Raw genomic sequence first — 24,543 nt, 5'->3', positions numbered from 1 at the left:
CATGGCCGAAACCGAACAGGAAGTCGGCCATTTTGAATTAATTGTGTAATTTTGGCGCAATTTATGCCATTTCTTCGGCCGTTTCTTCGCCCGAACTGTAACGTGCACCCAGGTGTGTTATACATCAAAATGTGCGTCTCGATCCTGCGACAACGTTCATTATCTGATAGTTCCTACTTTCTGCCATAACTTTTGAATGGTTTGATATAGAAAGTCGTGGGTGGTGTCATAATAAGACTGCAATTGCACACTATTCCTTTATACAATATTAGCATAACACACATTTTTTTTTAATATATTTTACTATGTTTATAGTACATTTATTCAGTTTACAGTACACTTTTTCAGTTTTCACTTTTTTACTGTATTTTTTCTTATTTTTTATTTTTCATACTTAATTTATCTCTATTGTTTATTTAGTCTAAGTTCATGTATCTGACTTTGAGCTGCTGTAACAACCGGATTTCCCCTCTGGGGATCAATAAAGGACTATCTTCTCTTATCTTATCTTATCTTATGACTTTGGATAGTTTAGTATAAAATTCTGATTTCCTTAGATGCTAAAAAGAGACTTCCTGCCACCACTTGTATTGCTGTATTTAGTGATGGTAAATTGTCATCATGCCAAGTCAGCGCTCTAACTAGACTAATTCAAGCAAACATTAGGAAACTGGAGGCATACATTATTCGTCTTGTTGTAAATATGATCATTGATCACTGTCGCCGCACTCGGCCTGTGATGGATGTGGTGACTTATATTCACATTCATGATTTATTGTTAATTTTTATGGTATTTACACATATATTCTTGGACTATGTGCATTTCTGCTGACTTGAGCTGCTGCACACTTCGGGGTTTCCTTCCTTTGGTTGAATAAAGGTGAAAAAATAAGTAAAAGTTCCCAAGATAAGCATTTTTGTACAGTTCTTTGCTTCATTTGTTGTCTTTTTTCTTTTCTCTGTTCATCCAAAGAGAGTTTTATAATTATAACGGGCTTTGCTTTAGGTTTTGCTGCCGTTAGCACATTAATTACAAAAATAGAAACATATCTCTTTAAGTATTCATTGCAGCATAATACATTTTCATCTCCGCTTTTTGTTCTTTTGCTCAAACGTCTGAGTGGCGGTGTAGTTTGTTTCAGTTTTAATCCTCATAAAAAAAAAGCTCTGCTGGCAGGGTGGTGGTAGCAATCTTAATACTTTGTGAACAGGGAAAAATTATGGATTTTAGCGGGAGAATTTTGATTATGTTTAATAATAAATCAGCCCAAAGTTAGATTCAACAACCAGCACTGGCTAAAGTGCACTCTTCATAATTACGTGCATTCGTCCTGGACAGTGAAACTTCACTTAAAACCTTCATGATAGCTTTTTGAATGAACCGCTATATCCAGTGTGGATATAAGCCTCTTTCAATAGGGTGTTCTTGGTCAGACTGAGACCCGGGCTTTTGTTTGATGTGCATTTTTTTTGTCTCCTTACTATTTGGGATCAGTAGGACCTAATTTTTGTTGAAATTAAATTTTTGCTTTCTATGTGCTGCTGAACTATGTAAAATCCAATGGCCTCACATGAGGAAAATGGGTTTATTTTTTCTCTATTTCCCTTTCTTGGTCCTGCCCTGCATCCTTGCACATCCTGGTCAGGTTCTAATAATAAAAATATGATACATTTTATTTGCAATATACTCAGCATTTTGAATGAAGTAAAGTGCTAGTACAGAGTAAAAACATGGGTATTAGGTTATATCTCTATATAATTTATATTTATATATAATTTTCAATTGTTTTCTTTCCTATTACAAGGAAATAAAAACTTGCTCCACTGGCAGTTTATTCTACTTATTTCTAGTGAAAATGTGCTTTAAACAAATGGAAATCTAAAAACAAGTATTTTAATTGTAATGAGACTTATTTTGACTAGAAATTTGACATCTGGGCAAGAAATAAAGACAAATGTTTTTGGAAAGAATGTACGTGTTTGCAGTGAAGATAGACCTGATGTCCTCAAACGAGTACTTCATTTGTTTGCAGACGTTGTAGCTTGCTAATATTACTCAAATATATCAAAAACGCATGCCATGTGAAGCTGCAGACGTTATTGTGCATAAATATACTAGTTACAATCATAAAATTAGGTTAGGATTTTTACCATGTCCATATTTCTTTCGGGAGCTGCCATAGAAGACTTTCATTGAGATCCAGCCATCTTGTTTTTTTCCCAAATGAGTGTAATTTCATTATGAGACCACTAGATGGTGCAGGCGGGGGTCCCGGATGAGGACAATGGGTCAATGTTCGTACAAATGAAGTATCATGGCGCAGAACAGCAGAAATGTAATGTCCTCATATGAGAACGCAGGGTCTCAGGAGGCTATAAAATATGGATTTTAACTCTATGATAACATTTCACATATATCACACCCTGAGAACCAGACTGGTCTCCACTTTGGGAAACCATCCTACGCTACTTTATGAGACATATCCGTCCATCTCAGCTATTAGACTGACAACGTATGGCAAAATAAAATGCAACATGTTCAACCACTACTGTGTAATGTGTCCAAAGCAATGCTAACTTAATCGGATTAAGTTATTATATTGAAGAGGAAAAGATAGCTGGTCAGACAAATGTAAATAGATCAAACACGTTTCTATTTTAGTTTGTCTTGTGTCAATATCGCTACCGGATAACATTCAGAAATGATTCATCGAAAACAAAATATGACGTCTGAAAATGAATTAAAGCAACCGTCTCCGGTTATTCCTGACCCTTAAGATCCAAATGGAAATTTCTGACATCCATAAACGCCTCTTCTCATGAAATGGGAAACGGAGGGGACTGATATCAGTAGATAAAAAGGACAAGGGATGGAATGACTCTCCTATACCTCATTTAGCAGCTAACTGCTTAGTGAGGCCATTGGCATTTCCAGGGTCAAGGGGGTTAAAATGAATGTTCTTGATATTGCACGGTTACTCATAAAAAGGGAGACTGGTGACACACAGGCACGCACATTCTTACGCAGTCGCTGTGATTTATACCCAGACCTCTGGGGCGACAGTCATGGGCCGTTGGCTCTGTCACAGCAGAACAAGAGAGAAATAGCTTAATGGAGGTGGATATTGAGCAACAGACATTAACACGGAGGCCAAAATAACAGGAAGTCAGCCTTGACCTCTGTGGGGTGGGGCGGGGGTGGGATTGATGCTTCTCCATCTAGATTTACAAGAATCCATAGTTCCTCAAATAACACAAACCCTCTTAGTTGTGGGAAATAAGTCTTTATTTACAAATTAAGACGCGTTCCTCCCCTAAAAGACTGACAAAGATGTTATGGGACACGTAGGGGAGATGCATCACTTTGAACATCCACATTAGCAGCAGAGACTGGAGAAAGAGGCTCTTATGTAACACGTCTCGGCTCCCTTTATTGTGCTTTTCATTGCATTCATCACTTTCTATCTCATGTTATCTGTATCTCCGTCCACTCTGCACTGCTGGAAGTGGCTGAACGTGGTCCTTTCATTAGTGCTGCCTCTAAATCAGGGGCATCCGGTTAGTCCGGTTAGTGCTCCAGTATTCGGGGAGCTCTTATTAAAGGTATTGTGACATCATTTTTAACATGCTTTTAACACTACTAAAAGTCTTGGCCAACATCCCTCAAATGTGTCTAAAAGAGTGTAACAAGAAAAACTTCACTCTAGTACTCCATTCCTGGCTTTTTATGACGGTGTTTTTTTGCGCCGTGAAAAACGGGTCCTTTTCCCCCTTTCCTGTCAATCATTGCGCCGCTCCTCCTCCAAACCTCCTCCTCCTCCTCCTGCTACACGCTTCTGCCGGCGTCTCCACACACACGCGCGCACACCGAACCACAAGCCCAGACAGGGCAACTACAGCCCGGGGATGAAGTCCGTGGGACCAGAGGACTCGACTGGAAGTCGAGTCCTCTGGTCGCGGTCACGGACTTCTAACAGCGGCGTCGGAGAGTTAAGCCGGGAGCGACAGGCGAAGCATGCACGGAAAAGCAGCAGGGCAAAGTAGTCCACCGAAAACAATCATAAAAATAAAGGCATGTAAATAAAGTGTCCCCTTATCTTAAGTCCAGTCAGTGGCCGCTGGTCTTCTTAGCAGTTGTCCTCCGTACCGGTGATGAGAACAGAAGAGGCTCTAAACAGCTCCGTGTTAAGCCTGATTTATGGTTCCGCGTTAAATCGACGCAGATCCTACGCCGTAGGGTTCAGCGTACGGTGCGCGTCGCCGCGTAACCCTACGCCGTAGGCTCTGCGTCAGTGTAACGCGGAACCATAAATCAGCCTTTATGGTGCGCTGGAGAGGAGAGGAGGCAGGGAGCTGGGTGGAGGGGGCGGTGATTTAGCGGGCCGTGACGTCACGGCCCGCCACCAAACCAGATGCGCCGTTTTTGCACAGTTATGCGGAAAATCCCAGAAAGCACACAATACACTGAATGTTAAAAGTTAGTTGTTTTTTGGGTGTAATTGATGTCAAGACACCCAACAAAACACAAAAAATCAAGAAAAATGTGTTTTTCATGTCACAATACCTTTAACCCCTTCCTCTGCTTCCCAGTAGGAATGGGCGATATTTTACGGTTCACGATAAACCGTCCAAAAAATTCCCCAAGTTAAGAATTTTTCATCTCACGGTAAAAACGATAAATTCCCCTTGATGACGTTTTTGTGTAAAGCTGATTTATGGTTCTGCGTTAAATCCACGCACAACGTACGTGAAGGAAGGAAGGAAGGAAGGAAGGAAGGAAGGAAGGAAGGAAGGAAGGAAGGAAGGAAGGAAGGAAGGAAGGAAGGAAGGAAGGAAGGAAGGAAGGAAGGAAGGAAGGAAGGAAGGAGAGCGAGAAAGAAAGAAAGAGCAAGAGAAAGAAAGAGAAAGAAAGAAAGAAAGAGAGCGAAAGAAAGCAAGAAAGAAAGAAAGAGAGAGAGAGCGAGAAAGAAAGAAAGAAAGATTTATAGTTACAAAGGTGGAGTTGAACTTGTATTTTTTTTTTTAATTGTCATTTTTATCGTCATCGGGATAAATGCCAGAAATTACCCTGATACATGTTTTAGTCCATCCCTACTTCCCTCCTTCCCAGCACTTCTCCCATCTTTGAGGTTTTGTCCATCTGGGTAAACAGAACAAAGCCTCATAAAAGCCAGTGGAGCGGGAGGCCGTGCCAGTATTTTCCTGCTAATTTAGCCGTTTCCGTCACTCTATCACACTCCACCGCCAGCTGCTTTTAGGGTGATTTAGGCCTGCGTTTACGCGTATATATTCATCTTATGCCCAATGTGCTTATTTGATGCTGATGTGTTTGACAGTTTAGACTAAGTCGGAGCCCATTTCCGTGACTCATTTCATTTCCATCCAGAGAGTAAGTGAAGGTGGAACTGGGATGTAAGGAATAAGTCACCACCACTGCGGCTGCTAATAACTATAAAGCCACAAAACTCCCTTAATGCTCAAGTCTGACTCCTTTAGCTCGGCACAAAGAGAGGGAAGGGCCAGGAATACAGATGCAAAGATGGCTGGTGCCTGGAAATGAGCCATTTGAAGCCTAACATGCTGTGACTGATGACCGGCATATCGGGTTCTCAGAAATCCAATTGTTTTTGGTCAAGCAAACATATCATGCGCATCGTTACAGTCACACGCACACAGACATGTTTTACTGAAGGATCTGTTATATGTTATAAGTGTTATATGCATAAATATCAGGTAGTTTAGCCTTGTACTCTATGAGATTGAAAATGACTTAATAATTCAACAGTTACGATTATCAAATTGAGAATGACCATAAATACAGTTACTAAATGTTTTTGTGTGAGCCACAGATCCTGAGTCTGTACAAGTGTGTGGGTGTGGAGTCAGACTGGATATATTAGATGAAATGAATAATTTAATTACCTAAAATATTTTGCACCGTGACGGATTGGTGAATCTCCAGAGGATCTCCAGACGATGGGGGGATGGATGAAAATACTTTTGCAACACCTATGTCAAGTTAGTTGGTGATTCCTATTGGCCATAGGAGTGAGGGTGTTGGCTAGTTTGTCCATATGTGGCCCTGCGATGTTGTGGCGACCTATTCAGGATGTATAAGGGGGGATGAGGGGGTACAGATGAAGCATGGATGGACACTTTCCATCACTTCAGTCTACAACGGTTAAAGGTTGAGGACAGAATCAATGCTGCGCTTCTGTTTTCAATATGGAAGGCCAGGGAGAGGAGTCTTGACGGACAAATCTCTCCCCCGCCTGCCCGGGCCGTAACCCTGCCCCTCTCTCTCCCACGCTGCAGGATCCGGTGTTGTGCATTCAGAGATGACTACTAATGTTAATTAGTGTAAAGAAAACACAAAGTACTGGTACTCAGTACCTTAAAGAAAAGCACTTATCAAATTATAAAACATCATTACCATCGATGTATTAGCCACTTTAGAGCCAAGACCTGGCCCGGCAGCGTATGTTGTACGCTTTCAAACTGGAACGGAAAATTGCAAACGGTCCATCTTTACCTACGGACAGTGATCTCAGAATAAGCTTGACAAAAAAAAAACAGCTGTTCTTTTTACAACTCCAATATTTTTCTTTGAGAAAAGAGAAATGTGAAAGTTTGCCCTAATATAGGGCTGGGTGATATGGACCAAAAGTCATATCTGGATATTTTCTAGCTGAATGGCGATACTCGATATATATCGATATTTTTTCTGTGCCATAATTGAGGTTTCCCCCAAAGTATTATAGCATAGCGTCTCTGTTAGCCCTTAGCATCTCTGTTAGCATCTCTGTTAGTGTCTCTGTTAGCATCTCTGTTAGCTTCATTTTTTTCTGAGGCAAACTCTTAAAAAAACAGTTTTAATACAAAGCCTCGTGCCAAATGTCACACAGGTTCCTTTATTAACAGAGGTCTGCACAATATCTAAATGTATAAAACAAATGAAATAAAAATAAACTGCCTGCATATATAGAATAAAAATGCTTCTTGAATAAAATAAAACAAATATCCCTTTCCTGCATAACAATTAAATTAAAATACACTGTGCAATTAATACAATGTAGACAGTAACAGGCAGACTTTTCCACTGAGGTTGACAGTTGTGCAAATAACAAAACATTTGTGCAAATCTCAAATAAAACATTCAAGTCAATTTGTTACAAAATAAGCTATATCAAAATCATAAAGAAATAAAAAAATAAAATAAAAATCGATATAAACGATATTGTCTCGTACCATATTGCGTTTGAAAATATATCGATATATATTAAAATCTTGATATATATCGCCCAGCCCTACCCTAATATATATTTGGTCCCTGGCAATTTCATCCTGTAGTTGGAGCTTGAGTTGAAGTTGGAGTAGGATTTAAAGCGCATGCTCACACTCGCTTTAATCTCACACAATAGAACGCACACACACGCACATTTCAGCCAGGTCAAACGCCAGGCATTTATAACCAACCTCACCCATGACCGCGCAGCCGGGGCTTGATTAATCCAGTCTCCCGGGACATGGATGCCCAGGTTAAACAGCAGCCTCTGCAGAGAAGCAGAGAGCCGGCTTGATGGATGACTGCAGTTCAGCGTCCTGACACGTCTGATAAACGTGGAGCGGGGGATCTGTTTTTAAACAATGTGGTCCTGCACACACATTTAACATCTGTACTCTGAAACCAGGGGAAAGCCTTCACAATGATTAATGCCAAATTTAGCTCTCTGCAGACAAGAGATCTGTAATATTGCGAGGTTTATCTATCAGTTATTCGAAGGCTTTTCCAGTTCTCGCCCGTATAGGTTTTCATTCACCGTTTGTGTCAAAAGATGACAGGATTATTACAGATGGACTCAGAATCCTCCAATACTTGACTTCTGATGTATTAGGTTTCTTCTGCATTTATGTTGAATAGGGCTGGGGATCGATTCAAATGTCAAGAATCGATTCGATTCCGATTCTTAAGATTCAGAATCGATTATCAAGATTTGATTCGATCCGATTCGATTCCAATATTGATTTGGGTTAGTGTTATTAAAACTGTTTTTTTGAGCTGTTGCATGAATTATATGACTGTAGTTATGCAAAATATTACTACTAGTATTATATTGAGATTAAACATCAAGTATTGCAGCTAATGATGCTGTAAGGACCAATCAGCTCCCAGAATGCTGATAGAACTGCTTTCAGAAACATCATGTGGGTCAGAATTATCAAACGGATGAAATTGGTTTTATTTTTTCCCACATACCGTTTTTATTTGTTCCATTTTCGGTCTATTTTGGTTTTTAATTTTTGAGCATTTGTTTTTTTAGCATTTTTTGCAAATGTAACCCCAAGACAGTATATAAAGTAATGAAATATAGACAATTTATGCAATTATAACCTAACACTTTAATGTTTTCATACCTTTAAACATATTTAAAGGCAAAAACATGGCACCAGTTAAAACATTCCTTTTTTGGGGATAAACAAAAAAATAACCAAAAGTTGTAATGTAATGATGAAAAAAAAACCCCATAAATAAATAAATAAATAAAAAAAATAAAAATAAAAAAAAATCGATTTTTAGACATATGAATCGATTTTTAGGAATTAATATGAGAATCAATATAGAATTTGAAAATCGATTTTTTTCAACACAGACCTAATGTTGAAAACAACAAAATTAGTCAGTGGAAAGTGATTGAAGTGTTGAAAGTGTTTAACCATTTGCACTTCTGATCTGTTTCAGCCTCAAGCCAGACATGCAGCCCCAAGGATGTTGCAGACAGCGCCTCCATGTATGTGAGTGAGATGTCAAGCGGCTGTTGGACCAGTTTTGTCCGACAGGACAACGTGGAGGTCCACATCCTGAACCTGGACTTCAGCAAGGTGAGCATGATGAGGCTGTGCAGATGTGGAGCTGAGGGGTTGATACTTAATAGCAGGGCTGCAAAGATTTTTAGACGCAATCGATTACGTCGATCAAGAAAATCATAACATAAAAGTCTTCGCTCAGAATTGACTGCTTATTTGCTATTGCAATAACAGACAGGAAATGCAGGGGGCAGTATCACTTCCATTGTCTACGATGGCTACGGATGGTCCCAGTTTCATATTTACGTATTCACACATGTTTCTCACGTGATACCGCTCAGCCCACAGCAGCAGGGAGCCCAAACACTATATTTAGATATTTAGAAATAATACTATTAGTAAATATGAAACAGAATTATAAACCTAAGTATCATTATTAGGGCCCGAGCACTTGTGCGAAGGCCCTATTGTATCTGTAGGAATTCTTCGTATTATTTTTTTTTTGTATTATTTTTCTGACGAAAGGAGGGCCTTTTTGCCCCCCTAAACGTGCCCAAAAACTCACCAAATTTTACATGCAAGCCAGGCCTGGCGAAAAATTTGATATTTCATGGTTTGCATAAATAGGCGTGGCCTAACGGCTCAACAGCGCCCCCTAGAAAACTTTTCTCTGCCATAACTTTTGAATGGTTTGACATAGGGAGTCGTGGGTGGTGTCATGGGACTCGGTTTTGAGTCCTTGACCATAATTGGTGAAAATTAGCCCCGCCCCTTCTTCTGATTGTTTGTCCCTTTTTTCTGCTATAACATATATGGTTTGACATAGGAAGTCGTGGGTGGTGTCATTTCTGATATGCTTATGGGGGGCGGTGGCCGTGAGTGCGAGGGCCCGTTCATCGCTGCTTGCAGCTTTAATTATTATTGCTGTTGCTGTTACTGTTATAATTATCATTATTACTATTATATCTATATCTCTTTTTTTTCTTTTTCTTTTTTTATCTTATTATCTTATTAATGTAGAAGTAGGACAAAATAAGCTCAGGCTTTCAGTTGACCCATATTATTATTATTATAATTATTGTTTTGTTTAATGTATGACACATGTAAACAATATTGCCTGGTTTTTATTCCTCTACAATATTGCATTATATACTTAATTATCGTTATCGTCACATGACCAGCATTTTCGTCTCGTCTTGTTTTCCTCAGGTGATTAAGGTTCGTTGACGACAATATTTAGTCATAATTTTTGTTGACGAAAACAACTTTACATGTAACAAAAGTAACAGAAGTAAAACATAAATAAAGTGACAGATGGTCTTCCAACATTTTACCAGTCTGAGTGATGCTGGTATCAATCGAGGGCCTGCGATGTGTTTCTACCTGTATCTTCCACTAGGGCTGAGCGATTTTGGACAAAAATAAAATCCTGATTTTTTTCTCTGAAAACCCGATTTTCGATTTCGATTTTTTTGGTAAAACTACAAAAGACAATGGAATAAATTGTTTCAAATATTTTATCTTTATTTTTAAAGAAAAATAGCAAACAAATGTCCCTATTGGGAATGAAGTGCAATTGAAAGATACTGTAAATCCTCCTTGAGTTTAGTAAAGTGACAACATTTACAATTTTCTTGACCAAACAAAGATGACTAGACGAGCTCTGTCTGTAATGCAGCCAGCTGCAAAAAAGGAAAATCCATTTTCCTATTTTCCTTTTTTTAACATCATCTTGATTAATAAATCCGATTTAGATTTAAAATCGATTAATCGCACAGCCCTATCTTCCACGGTCCATGCAGCCTGTGCGAACCGTGATTTCATAGCACTGGAGAGAATGACATCCCAGTCATTTCACACATCAACAATGATAAAAGTACTGATAAAACTCAAGAGCGTTAACGACGAAGGAGAAAATGAGACTCAACAAAAGTCCATCTTGACTTTACCTCCGGGTCTATGAGGGGACGGACTGAGCTAGAAATGACAAAAATGTCCTTTGTGGTGCTGTAAGTCCAAATTGCTATTATATGATATAGGCACATTATTGTACAGTATGCTCATTAATCATACTTTTTAGCTGACTGGACAGTGTGAAAAGTCCATTCATGCTGAAAAGAACGAAGCAGCTCACACATGTTCACCTTGGTTTTCACCTCTCTGTTAATGAATTGTGTCTTTATTGTTCCAGGGGCAGAAAAAATGACATATACCCCTGTCCAAATTATTCTGACCTTTCTGAAAAGCTTTCTGTATAAACAGGCAGAGAACATTAAATGTGATCAATAATGACAGTGTGGCAATCATGACAACAAAATTAAATGGTATTTAAAACAGGCAGATTTCTTTTTTTTGCCAAACAACAGCAGTTCTGTTCATACAAATACTAAAAGGTAAAAAACTTTGGGCCAAATCCACAAAGAACAGATTGCGCCCGAAAATAGCGCTGTGAATTGCGCCGCATTTGCGCCCGCAATTTGCCCCGCTTTAAGGTCCTATTCACAAAAGATTTTGCTCTAATGATATGCCGGCGCAAACACGCCCATAAAGTTTTGCAGCTGGGACCAATTGTCCCTTGTCTGAAACACACACATTCCAGATGTATATGTTTATATGGTGGAATTGTTTGTAATAAAGCAGCCCCTTACTGTATGGATAAATCCTGAGCTCCGTCCTGTTATTTTTATTTTTAAATCCGAGATAAGTCCACAACCCCACTTGATCTGACTGTCTACAGTCATGTCTGACTGTAGATTTCACCCTTAAAGGGATTGTGACATGAAAAACACATTTTTCTTGATTTTTTGTGTTTTGTTGGGTGTCTTGACATCAATTACACCCAAAAAACAACAAACTTTTAACATTCAGTGTATTGTGTGCTTTCTGGGATTTTCCGCATAACTATGCAAAAACGGCGCATCTGGTTTGGTGGCAGAATGTGACGTCAAGGCCCGCTAAATCACCGCCCCCTCCACCCAGCTCCCTGCCTCCTCTCCTCTCCAGTGCACCATAAAGGCTGATTTATGGTTCCGCGTTACACCGACGCAGAGCCTACGGCGTAGGGTTACGCGGCGACGCGCACCGTACGCTGAACCCTACGGCGTAGGCTCTGCGTCGATTTAACGCGGAACCATAAATCAGGCTTAACACGGAGCTGTTTAGAGCCTCTTTTGTTCTAATCACCGGAGGAAAACTGCTAAGAAGACCCGCGGCCACTGACTGGACTTAAGATAAGGGGACACTACTGCTTGCATGCCTTTATTTTTATGATTGTTTGCTGTGGTTCGCCCTGCTGCTTTTCCGTGCATGCTTCGCCTGTCGCTCCCGGCTTAACTCTCCGACGCCGCTGTGAGCGTATGGCTGGAGGAGGAGGAGGTTTGGAGGAGGAGCGGAGCAATGATTGACAGGAAAGGGGGAAAAGGAAGCGTTTTTCACGGCGCAAAAAAACACTGTCATAAAAAGCCAGGAATGGAGTACTAGAGTGAAGTTTTTCTTGTTACACTCTTTTAGACACATTTGAGGGATGTTGGCCAAGACTTTTAATAGTGTTAAAAGCATGTTAAAAATGATGTCACAATACCTTTAATATCATTCAGTATCACACAGGCTTGAATGATATTGAAGAGAGAGAGAAACAGAGACAGATGGGGAGTGAGGAGTGAGTTTGCGCGCAGTTAATACACCCTTTCGAAAAGACGGTATTTGCTCCACTATTATTGCGTGTGGCAAATAGCGCTGGCCTTTGTGAATTAGACGGTTTTGTCAATGAGGCTTATTTGCATAGAAAGGGGGCAATTTTGCGCCGAATGTATGAATATTACCTAATTTACATGCATGCAAATGGCACAGGCGCACCATGACACTATTTGCTTGGCAGCGCAGTTTGTGGTGCAATTCGCCCTTTGCGGGTGCTTTGTGAATTAGACGCTCTCTTTTTGTCTCATTTGCACCGGTTTAGCGGCCGCAAAAGCCGCGCAATCCTTTTGTGGATTTGGCCCTTACTTGGCTCCTCTGCCACCATACAGGTGCACCACTCCTCTTCCACACTCTCCCTCTCATAAATGGCTTTCTTGAAATGATTTTTTAGCTCAAACACATCAGTATGAATCTACATATCTTCAAAGCGATAGGAGGACCTTGATAGTCTGAAATGAAAGGGCCTCTTAAATGTCTTTAAGACACTCCCCCTGCTCATAGCACTCGCAGATCATTAGAGCAATGTTGAGCAAAGCTGCAGATGCAGGATTTTATCAGACACACATATTTGAAAACTCAGAACTGGATTTGCAGAGTTAAACCTTTTTTTTATGTATATCACCTGTAGGCCTGTGTTGAAAAAATCGATTTCCCAATTCTAAATCGATTCTCATATTAATTCCTAAAAATCCATTCATACGTCTAAAGATCAATTTTTTTCCTTCATCATTACATTACAACTTTTGGTTATTTTTTTGTTTATCCCCAAAAAAGTAATGTTTTGTTGGACACGCGAATAACTGGTGCCATGTTTTTGCCTTTAAATAGGTTTAAAGGTATGAAAACATTAAAGTGTTAGGTTATAATTGCATAAATTGTCTATATTTCATTACTTTATATACTGTCTTGGGGTTACATTTGCAAAAAATGCTAAAAAACTGCATCATTAGCTGACAATACTTCCTGTTGAATCTCAATATAATACTAGTAGTGATATTTTGCATAACTACAGTCATGTAATTCATGCAACAGCTCAAAAAACAGTTTTATTAACACTAACCCAAATCAATATCGGAATCGAATCGAATCGGGTCGAATCAAATCTTGATAATCGATTCTGAATCTTAAGAATCGGAATCGAATCAATTCTTGAATCGATCCCCAGCCCTAATCACCTGAAAAATGCCACTTTTATCTCTCATGCAGAACGTTTTTTGAGCTGTTGCATGAATTATATGACTGTAGTTATGCAAAATATTACTATTCTTCTTTACTACTTTACTATTTTTTCCCACATTCCGTTTTTATTTGTTCCATTTTCGGTCTATTTTGGTTTTTAATTTTTGAGCATTTGGCTTTTAGCATTTTTTGCAAATGTAACCCCAAGACAGTATATAAAGTAATGAAATATAGACAATTTATGCAATTATAACCTAACACTTTAATGTTTTCATACCTTTAAACATATTTAAAGGCAAAAACATGGCACCAGTTATTCTCGTGTCCAACAAAACATAACTTTTTTGGGGATAAACAAAAAAATAACCAAAAGTTGTAATGTAATGATGAAAAAAAAAAAAAACATAAATAAATGAAAGGAAAAAAAAAATTTCAAAAAAATTTCAAAAATCGATCTTTAGACGTATGAATCGATTTTCAACACAGGCCTAGTATCTTGGGTTTATACCATCTACGATGAAAAAAGTGAAAAAATAAATAAATACTGTTATAATAATACCTTTTGTTGTAACTTATATGATGTGACTTTATGTAATTTATTACAATAGTCTAGTTTCTGGCGACCCATTGTTCAGCTGTATACTAAAGTTTCTGTCACAACCATCAGGTTTTTAAGTAGAGAATCATCATTTTTGTCCCAGTATTCATTATTATTACTGCAGAAAAGCTAATTCCTATATCCTATAAAGCTAATTAACTATTCCTCTAGGGATATTGACAGGAGAACAGGAAAATATTCATCATATATATATTTCCACAAGACGTTAATAAAAAGATGGATTGGTTGTCACGACTGAGCAGAAGTTGAGCTGAGCTTTATTAAGTTAGTCATCGTTATTAGTCAAACCTGTTCAGTTAAAGGTCTATGACCATTACAGATGAAAAGTTGAGAAATGAAAGTCATTAACGCATTAAACATTCACCAGAAATGACAGAGTGAACATTTCTCAAACACTTCCCCAAATGTGTCTGTTTTTAAAGAATCCCTTTTTCAGTCAACGCACACACTTTGTGTTTTGGGTCATTGTGTTGTTTCAGGAATGACACTGAACACTTAAGGAAACTTTTTAATCTATGTGCTGTTATTGCTTCGCTAAAAGCCATTTTTCATTGTCCAACATTGTCGGTCAGCTCGCATTATTCATTTCTTTATCAGCATGCGCTCGACGCTCGCCTCTTCTGTTTGGATTTTATATTTTACCTCCATACATTTTATAAACTTTTTTTTTTGTATTGATTATATCCTTTATTTTTCACCCTATTGATTTATACTCCTTATTTTGGTGGAAATGAATAGGGCAGCAGCAGATATTTTTAGTCTGGCTGTGACACCAGATGTTGGAGCTCTCACATCCATCTGCTTTTCTTTCCTTTTTTTATTTTTAGGGCCCGAGCACTTACAGTGTGAAGGCCCTATTGTATCTGTAGGAATGTTTCTTTATTCTTTCTTTTTCTTATGACGAAATGAGGGCCTTTTTTCGCCCCTAAACGTGCCCCAAAAGTCACCAAATTTTGACGCAAGCCAGGCCTGGCGAAAAATTTGATATTTAATGGTTTGCATTAATGGGCGTGGCAAAATGGCTCAACAGCGCCCCCTTGAAAACTTTGTGCCTCAAGCCCCACAATACGGTTTGACATACATGCATGAACATCGGTAAACACCTGTATCATGTCACAACTTAAAGAAAAGTCTCTTGGCGCCATGGCCGAAACCGAACAGGAAGTCGGCCATTTTGAATTAATTGTGTAATTTTGGCGCAATTTATGCCATTCCTTCGGCAATTAATACGGCCCGAACCGTAACGTGCACCCAGGTGTGTTATACATCAAAATGTGCGTCTCCATCCTGCGACGACACGCATTACTTTTCTCAGTCAAAAGCGTTACCGTGGCGACGATAGATGCCAAAAAGTGCGACCACCCTTCATCTGATTGGTCCATATTTGATAGTTCCTATTTTCTGCCATAACTTTTGAATGGTTTGACATAGAGATTCATGGGGGGTGTCATCGGACTCAGTTTTGAGTCCTTGAACATAATTGGTGCAAATTAGCCCCGTCCCTTCTTCTGATTGGTTGATATCTGATAGTTTTCTGCAATATTTTTTGAATGGTTTGACATAAAGAGTCCTTGATCTTTATAGGTGAAAATTGCACGCGCGAGGGCCAGTTCATCGCTGCTTGCAGCTTTAATTATTTTTATTTTTGGTTTTTCTGTCTGGTCTAGCTAAACTCATTAAATGTGATAATTGAGTTTTTCCTGCCTTACTGGTGTCGGGGTATGGATGGGGGTGAATTTCTCAACATATTTCTGCTTGTAAGAATGCCAGTGTTGTGCAAACACATCATTGCCTCTGACACTCTTTACTGGCATTAAAGTTGCTGAACTCTTTTGCCAAGTACCCCCCCCCATTTAATGGACTGTAAATTTGTGGAAAATGCAGTTTCATGATGAGTATTTGGAAAATAATATGTACTCAGATATTTAATGAGCTCAGAAAAAGTAAAACCACAGTCATTGTTTTGTTCCGTGGGGGGATTTACAGTTTTTATTGCAAAGACTTAAGTTTGTAAGTTTGGGGTTCAATAGCGCCAGAGTTGTCAAGTAACAAACTACAAATACTTCGTTACCTTACTTAAGTAGAAATTTTGGTTAATTATACTTCACTGGAGTAATTATTTTTCAGACGACTTTTTACTTTTTACTCCTTACATTTTAAAAACAGCCTCGTTACTCTATTTCATTTCGGCCTTTAAATAAAAACTATCCAGTTAAATTGCTCCATCCGGATAGAGTGAATTTGGTTGTGGTTGTTTCAGATGTTCTTGTCCAGTTTTGTTCTTACATCCGTTCCCTCAGATTCCTGCAACTAAACTTGGATGTACATTCCAATAAAGGTTAGGATAAATGATAACATGAACATGAAGTTTGACTTTTTGCACCATTACAATACTTATAGGCAACTAGTCATCATATCTGCTGCTCTCTGAAACACATGTTAATGCTCAATAGTACACGTATGGGTCAATGACGTGATGCCTATATTTTCTGAAAAACAGATTTCTTTTTCAATTCAAAAAAGGTTTAAATGGATAAGAAAATACCATATATATGACCGACCTATCCCACATATGGACTCACTTGAATTTTACAAAAAATACTAGTTATTTGGGATTTTGTTGTTGTTTTAAGCGTCATAATGTCATGTGGTGCGACCGTCCGACCAGGACTCTTGATTTGAAAACTATTTTTGAAATCATTCTAAATGTATTTAAATCAATCTTCTGCCCTATCTGGCATGATTTCTGAAGTGTCTTGTAGTGTGTAAGATTTATACACATTTATATTTATATTTCCATCATAATATACAAGCAAAGTTTGACTGATGATGTCAATTTTATGAAATATCATGTGGCGCGACCATTAAAAAAAACAACCATTTTTGTATAATACTGAAAACTTGTCAAAAAAATATGTCAAGATGATGTTAAGGAAATTAATTTATTTTAATATGAATCATGGTTGCACCACATGACCTTTTTTAAGGCTAGTGCCAATTCATCTTGACAAAAAACTCAAAAAATTGACCGGTTGAAAATCCTTATTCGTCATTGACCCATATATGGTTCTTTAATATATTTGCATTATACTAAGATACATTCATTTTCAATGGCTTTTGTCCTTAATGGCTTTTTTCCCCTTACATTACTTTTACTTTTATACTTTAAGTAGTTTTGAAACCAGTACTTTTATACTTTTACTTGAGTAAAAAACTTGAGTTGATACTTCAACTTCTACAGGAGTATTTTTAAACTCTAGTATCTATACTTCTACCTGAGTAATGAATGTGAATAGTTTTGAAACGCTCACATTATGAGTTTGGCTTTGTGGAATCTGTGCAATGCGATGGACTTGGTCCAGACAGAGCTCAGAGTCAGCACATCATTTATTGTGCACATGGAAGTGACTATTTTATCATATCAGACAGTACAGGAACAAGAAAGCAGGCGGGTGTATCTATTCCTTGGAAAGAAAACATTTTGAATACAGGGGAAGGGGAAGGGGGGCAATCTTTAAAAGCCAGGAGAGAGCTTTGCTTTTCCTTCCACCTTCCTTTGTCCTTTAAAGTTTCATATCACCTTCTTCCTCATCCCTTAATATTCATACTGATTTACAGCCTCCTGGGGACGTTTGACTCTCACAGTTTGACCACAGAGAGAGTTATGGCAGGAGCATCAAGGGGCTTGCACAGGCCAGGAGGATGCTGGTGCATTGATGTTACACACTGGCCGGTTATGGTCTGGATCCTGGCACGAGGCCGAGACTAGACCAACGGAGCCAAGACAACTTAAGGGAGAGAGAGCCAAAAGAATAACTGGAAACTGCATCAGCAGAGGCCCCTAGAAAAATGATTCAGAGAGAGAGAGACAGAGAGAGAGAGGGAGAGAGAGAGAGGGGAAAAAAAGACTGAAAAGGAAAACAATTGTATCTTGAAAGCGCTGGAACAAAAGTAGCAAAAGGTGAGTGATCAGGGTCAGAGTTGAAAAAGAAAAGAATGAAAGTCGCAGAAACAATGAGGCTCGTTAGGAAGGATTATTTAAGGAAAACAGCACCTACTGTAGTGTCAGGCACAATGAACTCAGCAGGAAATGCCTTTCATTCATTTGCTGTAAGCAAAATGCATCATTCATTTATTTATTTTTTCCAATATCTTTTTATTTCACAAAAGAAAGGCAATCACAAACATCCTAAATGACTGTAGGTCTTACAATTTTCTTTTGTGCACACAAGCCAAATCTCGCCTACAACCCCACCCCCCCCCCCCGCTGGGGGGGCCCCTCGCGCGTGAGCGTAGCGAGCTCGTGCGAAATTTTTTGGGTTTTTCAGGTCGGATCGGGTGTCTATATGCGCAATTTTAACTCTCCAATTAGCAAAATACTGGATACCTTCCCCTGCCTCATCATCATCTCTTGCCTCGACGCGGGGCCCCACGGCTGCTTGAGACCCGGTCGGATCGGTGATTTTTGTAACAAATTTATCAAACGAGCCTTTCAGAGAGGCATTAAACTCTTACATTTTCTTTAGTTTTTTTTCTTTTTTCATCCCCTGATGGAAATTTCCTGAATCTGTCTCGTTCTCTCGACATTGTGTGACAGTTTGTTCCAACTCCACCGTCTGGATCAGAGCACCTTGTGTCTGCGCTTGGTCTGATCAGTTGTGTTGAACAACAGACACGCGCATCATTGCACATATATTTATTGATATGCAAAGACTAGTACACATTTAGGTCTGTAATGGAACGTGACTGTTGATATTTATAAGGGAAAAAAGGAAAAAAAAAACGAAAAAAATATTTTTTGAAAAAAAAAACAAAAAAAAAACAAAACAAAAAAAAAAACGGCCCATAGCGGCGGCCCTGCCTACAGATTAGGGCTGGGGATCGATTCAAATATCAAGAATCGATTCGATTCCGATTCTTAAGATTCAGAATCGATTATCACGATCCGATTAGATCCGATATTGATTTGGGTTAGTGTTATTAAAACTGTTTTTTGAGCTGTTGCATGAATTATATGACTGTAGTTATGCAACATATTACTACTAGTATTATATTGAGATTCAACAGCAAGTATTGGCAGCTAATGATGCTGTAAGGACCAATCAGCTCCCAGAATGCTGATAGAACTGCTTTCAGAAACATCATGTGGGTCAGAATTATCAAACAGATCCAGGGAGGAAACAGAGACGGATGAAATCGCTTTTATTTTTTCCTCATTTATGAGAATTTGGTTTTTAACATTTATGCAAATGTAACCCCAAGACAGTATAATAAAGCAAAGAAATATAGACAATGTATGCAATTATTACTGAAAACTTTAATGTTTTCATACCTTTAAACATATTTAAAGGCAAAAACATGGCACCAGTTATTCTCGTGTCCAACAAAATATTCCTTTTTTGGTTATAAACAAAAAAGTACCAAAAGTTGTAATGTAATGATGAAAAAAAAAAAATAATAATATATATATTTTTTTTAAATCGATCTTTAGACATGAATCGATTTTTAGGAATTAATATGAGAATCGATTTAAAATCGGAGAATCGATTTTTTCAACACAGGCCTACTACAGATACATAAGATACGTAAAGTAAATGACAGCAATAAAACAGCAATCAGCGTACAATGAAGTTTATAATGAATGAAGCTCTAAGCCAGAAAATAATGGGAACCAAAAGTCTTGAAAAAGATGCCACAGTTATATTTTTCCAATGTTAGCTTTTCTAATGGTAGAAATGCTGTGGTTTGGTCGATGAAAGTCTTAAAAGATGGAGGGGAATCATTCTTCCAAAATAAAAGTATACATTTTTTTGCAAAGTAAGTTATCAAAATGAATATCCTGCATTTTTTGTTATGTAGTTGTAAATTATATGTGTCATTTAATAAATGTAAACTACTGCTTAAATCAAATGTTTTGTCCAGGATTAGTTGTGTTAGGGAATGAATTGAAAATGCATCATTTTTTAGGTAAAAAACCTTAGAGGTTTTTCTTAGCGGATGCTGAGTTACTTCAGCATCATGATTTAATAACAATTCCGTCCTTCTCTTCTGTCTGTCTTTGGGGCGATCTTTCTCCTTTTTTTTTTTTGTAATATAATAAATATTCTGCACGGAAGACGAAAAAGCAGGCGTCTTATCAAAATGGATTGCCCAGGGCTCTCTTTGCCGCATTCACACACTATCGTACACATTATATATGTATAGATATGTGGAAAATATATACATTTCTATGTAATATTTATTGGTCTTCTCCTCCAGTGCCCCTAGGTAACATGCATAATGCTGAAGTAATCTGCCCAACCATCAAAACCCTCCAATCCTTATTTTTCATTTCATTTTACACCCTTCTCTTTTCCCTTGTTGCCTTAATTCATTTTTGGTTTTCACATAATTTCAAAAGGCTGAATGTTCTCGGGTCCATCTTTCCATCAAAGAGCCAAAATACGAGTGTGGTATAACGATGACGGACAGAGAAGAGAGTACTTGAATATGTAACAGATTCATGCATCGACCCCTTTGGATCCATGTAACAAGTTATTTTTGATCAAATAGGAAAATAGAGGAAACAGTGAACCCGTGTCACTTTTACAGGTGACTCAGACCTCATCCATTCAGGGATGAGCATCAACATCTTCTCAGCTCGGGTTTCTGTGACCTAGGGCTGGGCGATATGGACCAAAAGTCATATCTGGATATTTTCTAGCTGAATGGCGATACTCGATATATATCGATATTTTTTTCTGTGCCATAATTGGGGTTTCCCCCAAAGCATTATAGCATAGCATCTCTGTTAGCATCTCTGTTAGCTTCATTTTTTTCTGAGGCAAACCCTTAAAAAAACAGTCAGTTTTAATACAAAGCCTCGTGCCAAATGTCACACGGGTTCCTTTATTAACAGAGATCTGCACAATATCAAAATGTATAAAACAGATGAAATAAAAATTAGGGCTGTGCGATTAATCGATTTTAAATCTAAATCGGATTTATTAATCAAAATCGATGTTAAAAAAGGAAAATCGGAAAATCGATTTTCCTTTTTTGCAGCTGGCTGCATAACAGACAGAGCTCGTCTAGTCATCTTTGTTTGGTCAAGAAAATTGTAAATGTTGTCACTTTACTAAACTCAAGGAGGATTTACAGTATCTTTCAATTGCACTTCATTCCCAATAGGGAAATGTGTTTGCTATTTTTCTTTAAAAATAAAGATAAAATATTTGAAACAATTTATTCCATTGTGTTTTGTAGTTTTACCAAAAAAATCAAAATCGAATTCGAAAATCGGGTTTTCAGAGAAAAAAATCGGGATTTTATTTTTGTCCAAAATCGCACAGCCCTAATAAAAATAAACTGCCTGCATATATAGAATAAAAATGCTTCTTGAGTAAAATAAAACAAATATCCCTTTCCTGCATAACAATTAAATTAAAATACACTGTGCAATTAATACAATGTAGACAGTAACAGGCAGACTTTTCGTTTTTTGTTGTGCAAATAACAAAAAATGTGTGCAAATCTCAAATAAAACATTCAAGTCAATTTGTCACAAAATAAGCTATATCAAAATCATTAAAAAAAAAAATGTAAAAAATAAATAAATAAATCGATATAAACGATATTGTCTCGTACCATATCACGTTTGAAAATATATCGATAAATATTAAAATCTCGATATATCGCCCAGCCCTAGGTATAACGATGACGGACAGAGAAGAGTACTTGAATATGTAACAGATTCGTGCGTCGACCCCTTTGGATCCATGTAACAAGTTATTTTTGATCAAATAGGAAAACAGAGTAAACAGTGACTTTTACAGGTGACTCAGACCTCATCCATTCAGGGATGAGCATCAACATCTTCTCAGCTCGGGTTTCTGTGACCCTTTTAAAGTAATTCCTTTGAAAGGAGAGACTGAACATTTCTGCATGTGTGAGGTGCAGTCATTACGCCAGACCCACTGTGCAAAAGACACTTAGTCTGCATCTCCCTTTGTGTGTCATAACACATCCCTCCGTCTGGTGCACTTGCAAACATCTCTTTCTCATCTGATCTTTTTTCTTTTCTTTTTTTGGTATGCAAGCAATTTGTCTGAGGTCTCCTTAGACCTAATTTGTTCGTACATGCCTGACAATCTCCATAGCTCAGCCTTGAGCTTTTAACAGTTGTCTTGGATTCCAATTTGGCGATATCAAATGAGACTAGTGGAGGAATTTGATGTTACGAACTCACACTCTTTCCCCCAGTTCGCTCATTGTTTTCTTTTTTTGTCTTTTTTTAGCAGGATCTGGAACTATCTTGTATCCAAATAAAACAGAATACAGCAGTTGGTTTTAAAAGCAATCACATATGGATGATAGCAGAAGAGTATATCTCCATCCACCCATCCGGTCTTGGATGGAGGGATTAATGGTGTTGGATGGATGGATGGATGGATGGATTGATGGATGGATGGATGAATGGTGTTGGATGGATGGATGGATGGATGATGGATGGATGGATGATGGATGGATGGATGATGGATGGATGATGGACGGATGGATGATGGATGGATGAATGGATGGATGGATGGATGATGGATGGATGGATGATGGATGGATGATGGACGGATGGATGATGGATGGATGAATGGATGGATGGATGGATGGATGGATGGATGTAGAACATTTCGTGTCGTTTTGGTCAATGAAAATTAAGTCGCATTTTAACAGTTTTTATTTTGTAATCTACATTTCAGTCTAGTTTTTATTCCTCTACGATATTGCATTACATATTTAATTATCGTTATCGTCACATGACCAGCATTTTCCTCAGGTGACAAAGGTTCGTTGACGATATTTAGTCATAATCTTCATTGACGAAAGAAACTTTACTGGTGACCTCCACCTCATGAGTTCAACTATGAATTCTCTCCACAAAGGTTATGAACAGGAACATTGAAAAAGGACAAGCTTTGCAGAAATGGTGTATTTTACTGTTGGTAATGCAAACTAAGCTCAAACTCAAGTTGCACAGGGACCAAATGACCCTTATCAAGCTGCTTGATACCCAGTTTTCACAAAGCACCTATCAGAGGGCAAGTATTACCCTATAATGTAATAATTTCCTGAAAATGTAATAACGCCTGAAAATGTAATAAAATTTGCACTTAACTCAATCGAAAATGTAATAAAACCCAATAATGTAATAACTTCACCAATACTGTAATAAAATATCCTGACTGATATTGTAATAACATTTTTACCGATAATGTAATATCTTATTACATTATTGGGAATTTATTACATGGTACTCAAAGTCTGCAATTTAACCCAATAGTCCTGGTGTTTCAATGTTTCGATGCTTAAAACACAAAATGTAGAACTCTGGACTGAAAATGAACATATATATTACATTATTTGTCAAGTATTACATTATCAGTTTTGGAAAAAAAGTAAAAAAGTGTAATAAATTCCCAATAATGTAATAAGGTATTACATTATCGGTAAAAATGTTATTATCAGTCAGGATATTTTATTACATTATTGGTGAAGTTATTACATTATTGAATTTTATTACATTTTTGAATGAGTTAAGTGCCAATTTTATTACATTTTCAGGCGTTATTACATTTTCAGGAAATTATTACATTATAGGGTGCTACAGGGCACAATCATCTGGCCACAAAAACACATAATGACATACGGTATTAAAACTTCCAAGCACCCTGCAGTTTCTTTCCAAGAGTAGAGAGTCTATTATGAAAGTTAATTTCCCCTCAAAAGCCTTATACTGGTGAAATATTAGTTTTTGTTTCAAGCTTTTGTTCCTGACTCCTACAATTGAAGTAATAGCAAATTCACAACTCTTTACATTTTAGTTTTTTAACAAATCAAATAAGTAAAAGTAATTAGAATTGGTTTTTAATGCTAAGTTATATTTGAAATAAACATCTTTAACTCAGTAGTTGCAGCTTCCCCTCAGGGCCAGAGTGATTACGGCTGACTGTGATCTGATGCTCTTAAATGTAGTTGATGAGATCATAGAGATCTTATATAATGTGTGAAATTATGTGAAAGGGTTTAGAACTCTGCACAGTATCGTAGGACTAACTACGTGTGGCACACTGGATTTAAATATCGAAACCAACATATTATACTTTTTAGTGTTTTCCTCACCTTTTTCTGTGTTATAAGTGTTACAACTATGAATTTGGTTTGATTGATTGATTTGATTTGAAGATTTTATTTCAAACATGCATGTTAAAAAA

General features: G+C 37.8%; 1 protein-coding gene across 1 annotated transcript in view; it reads left to right on the top strand.

Moving 5' to 3' along the window:
- eng (endoglin) overlaps window positions 1-24,543 on the top strand; it is a 117,650-nt gene that overhangs the window by 34,859 nt on the left and 58,248 nt on the right. Inside the window, exon 2 of the mRNA XM_061733575.1 lies at window positions 8,741-8,880. Within this exon, the coding sequence (XP_061589559.1) occupies window positions 8,741-8,880 (140 nt within the window). The remainder of the gene's footprint in view (window positions 1-8,740; window positions 8,881-24,543) is intronic.

Source organism: Cololabis saira, chromosome 11 (genome assembly GCF_033807715.1).
Source record: "Cololabis saira isolate AMF1-May2022 chromosome 11, fColSai1.1, whole genome shotgun sequence".
NCBI lineage: Eukaryota > Metazoa > Chordata > Actinopteri > Beloniformes > Belonidae > Cololabis > Cololabis saira.
This window is presented reverse-complemented; position numbering and strand designations above follow the sequence as displayed.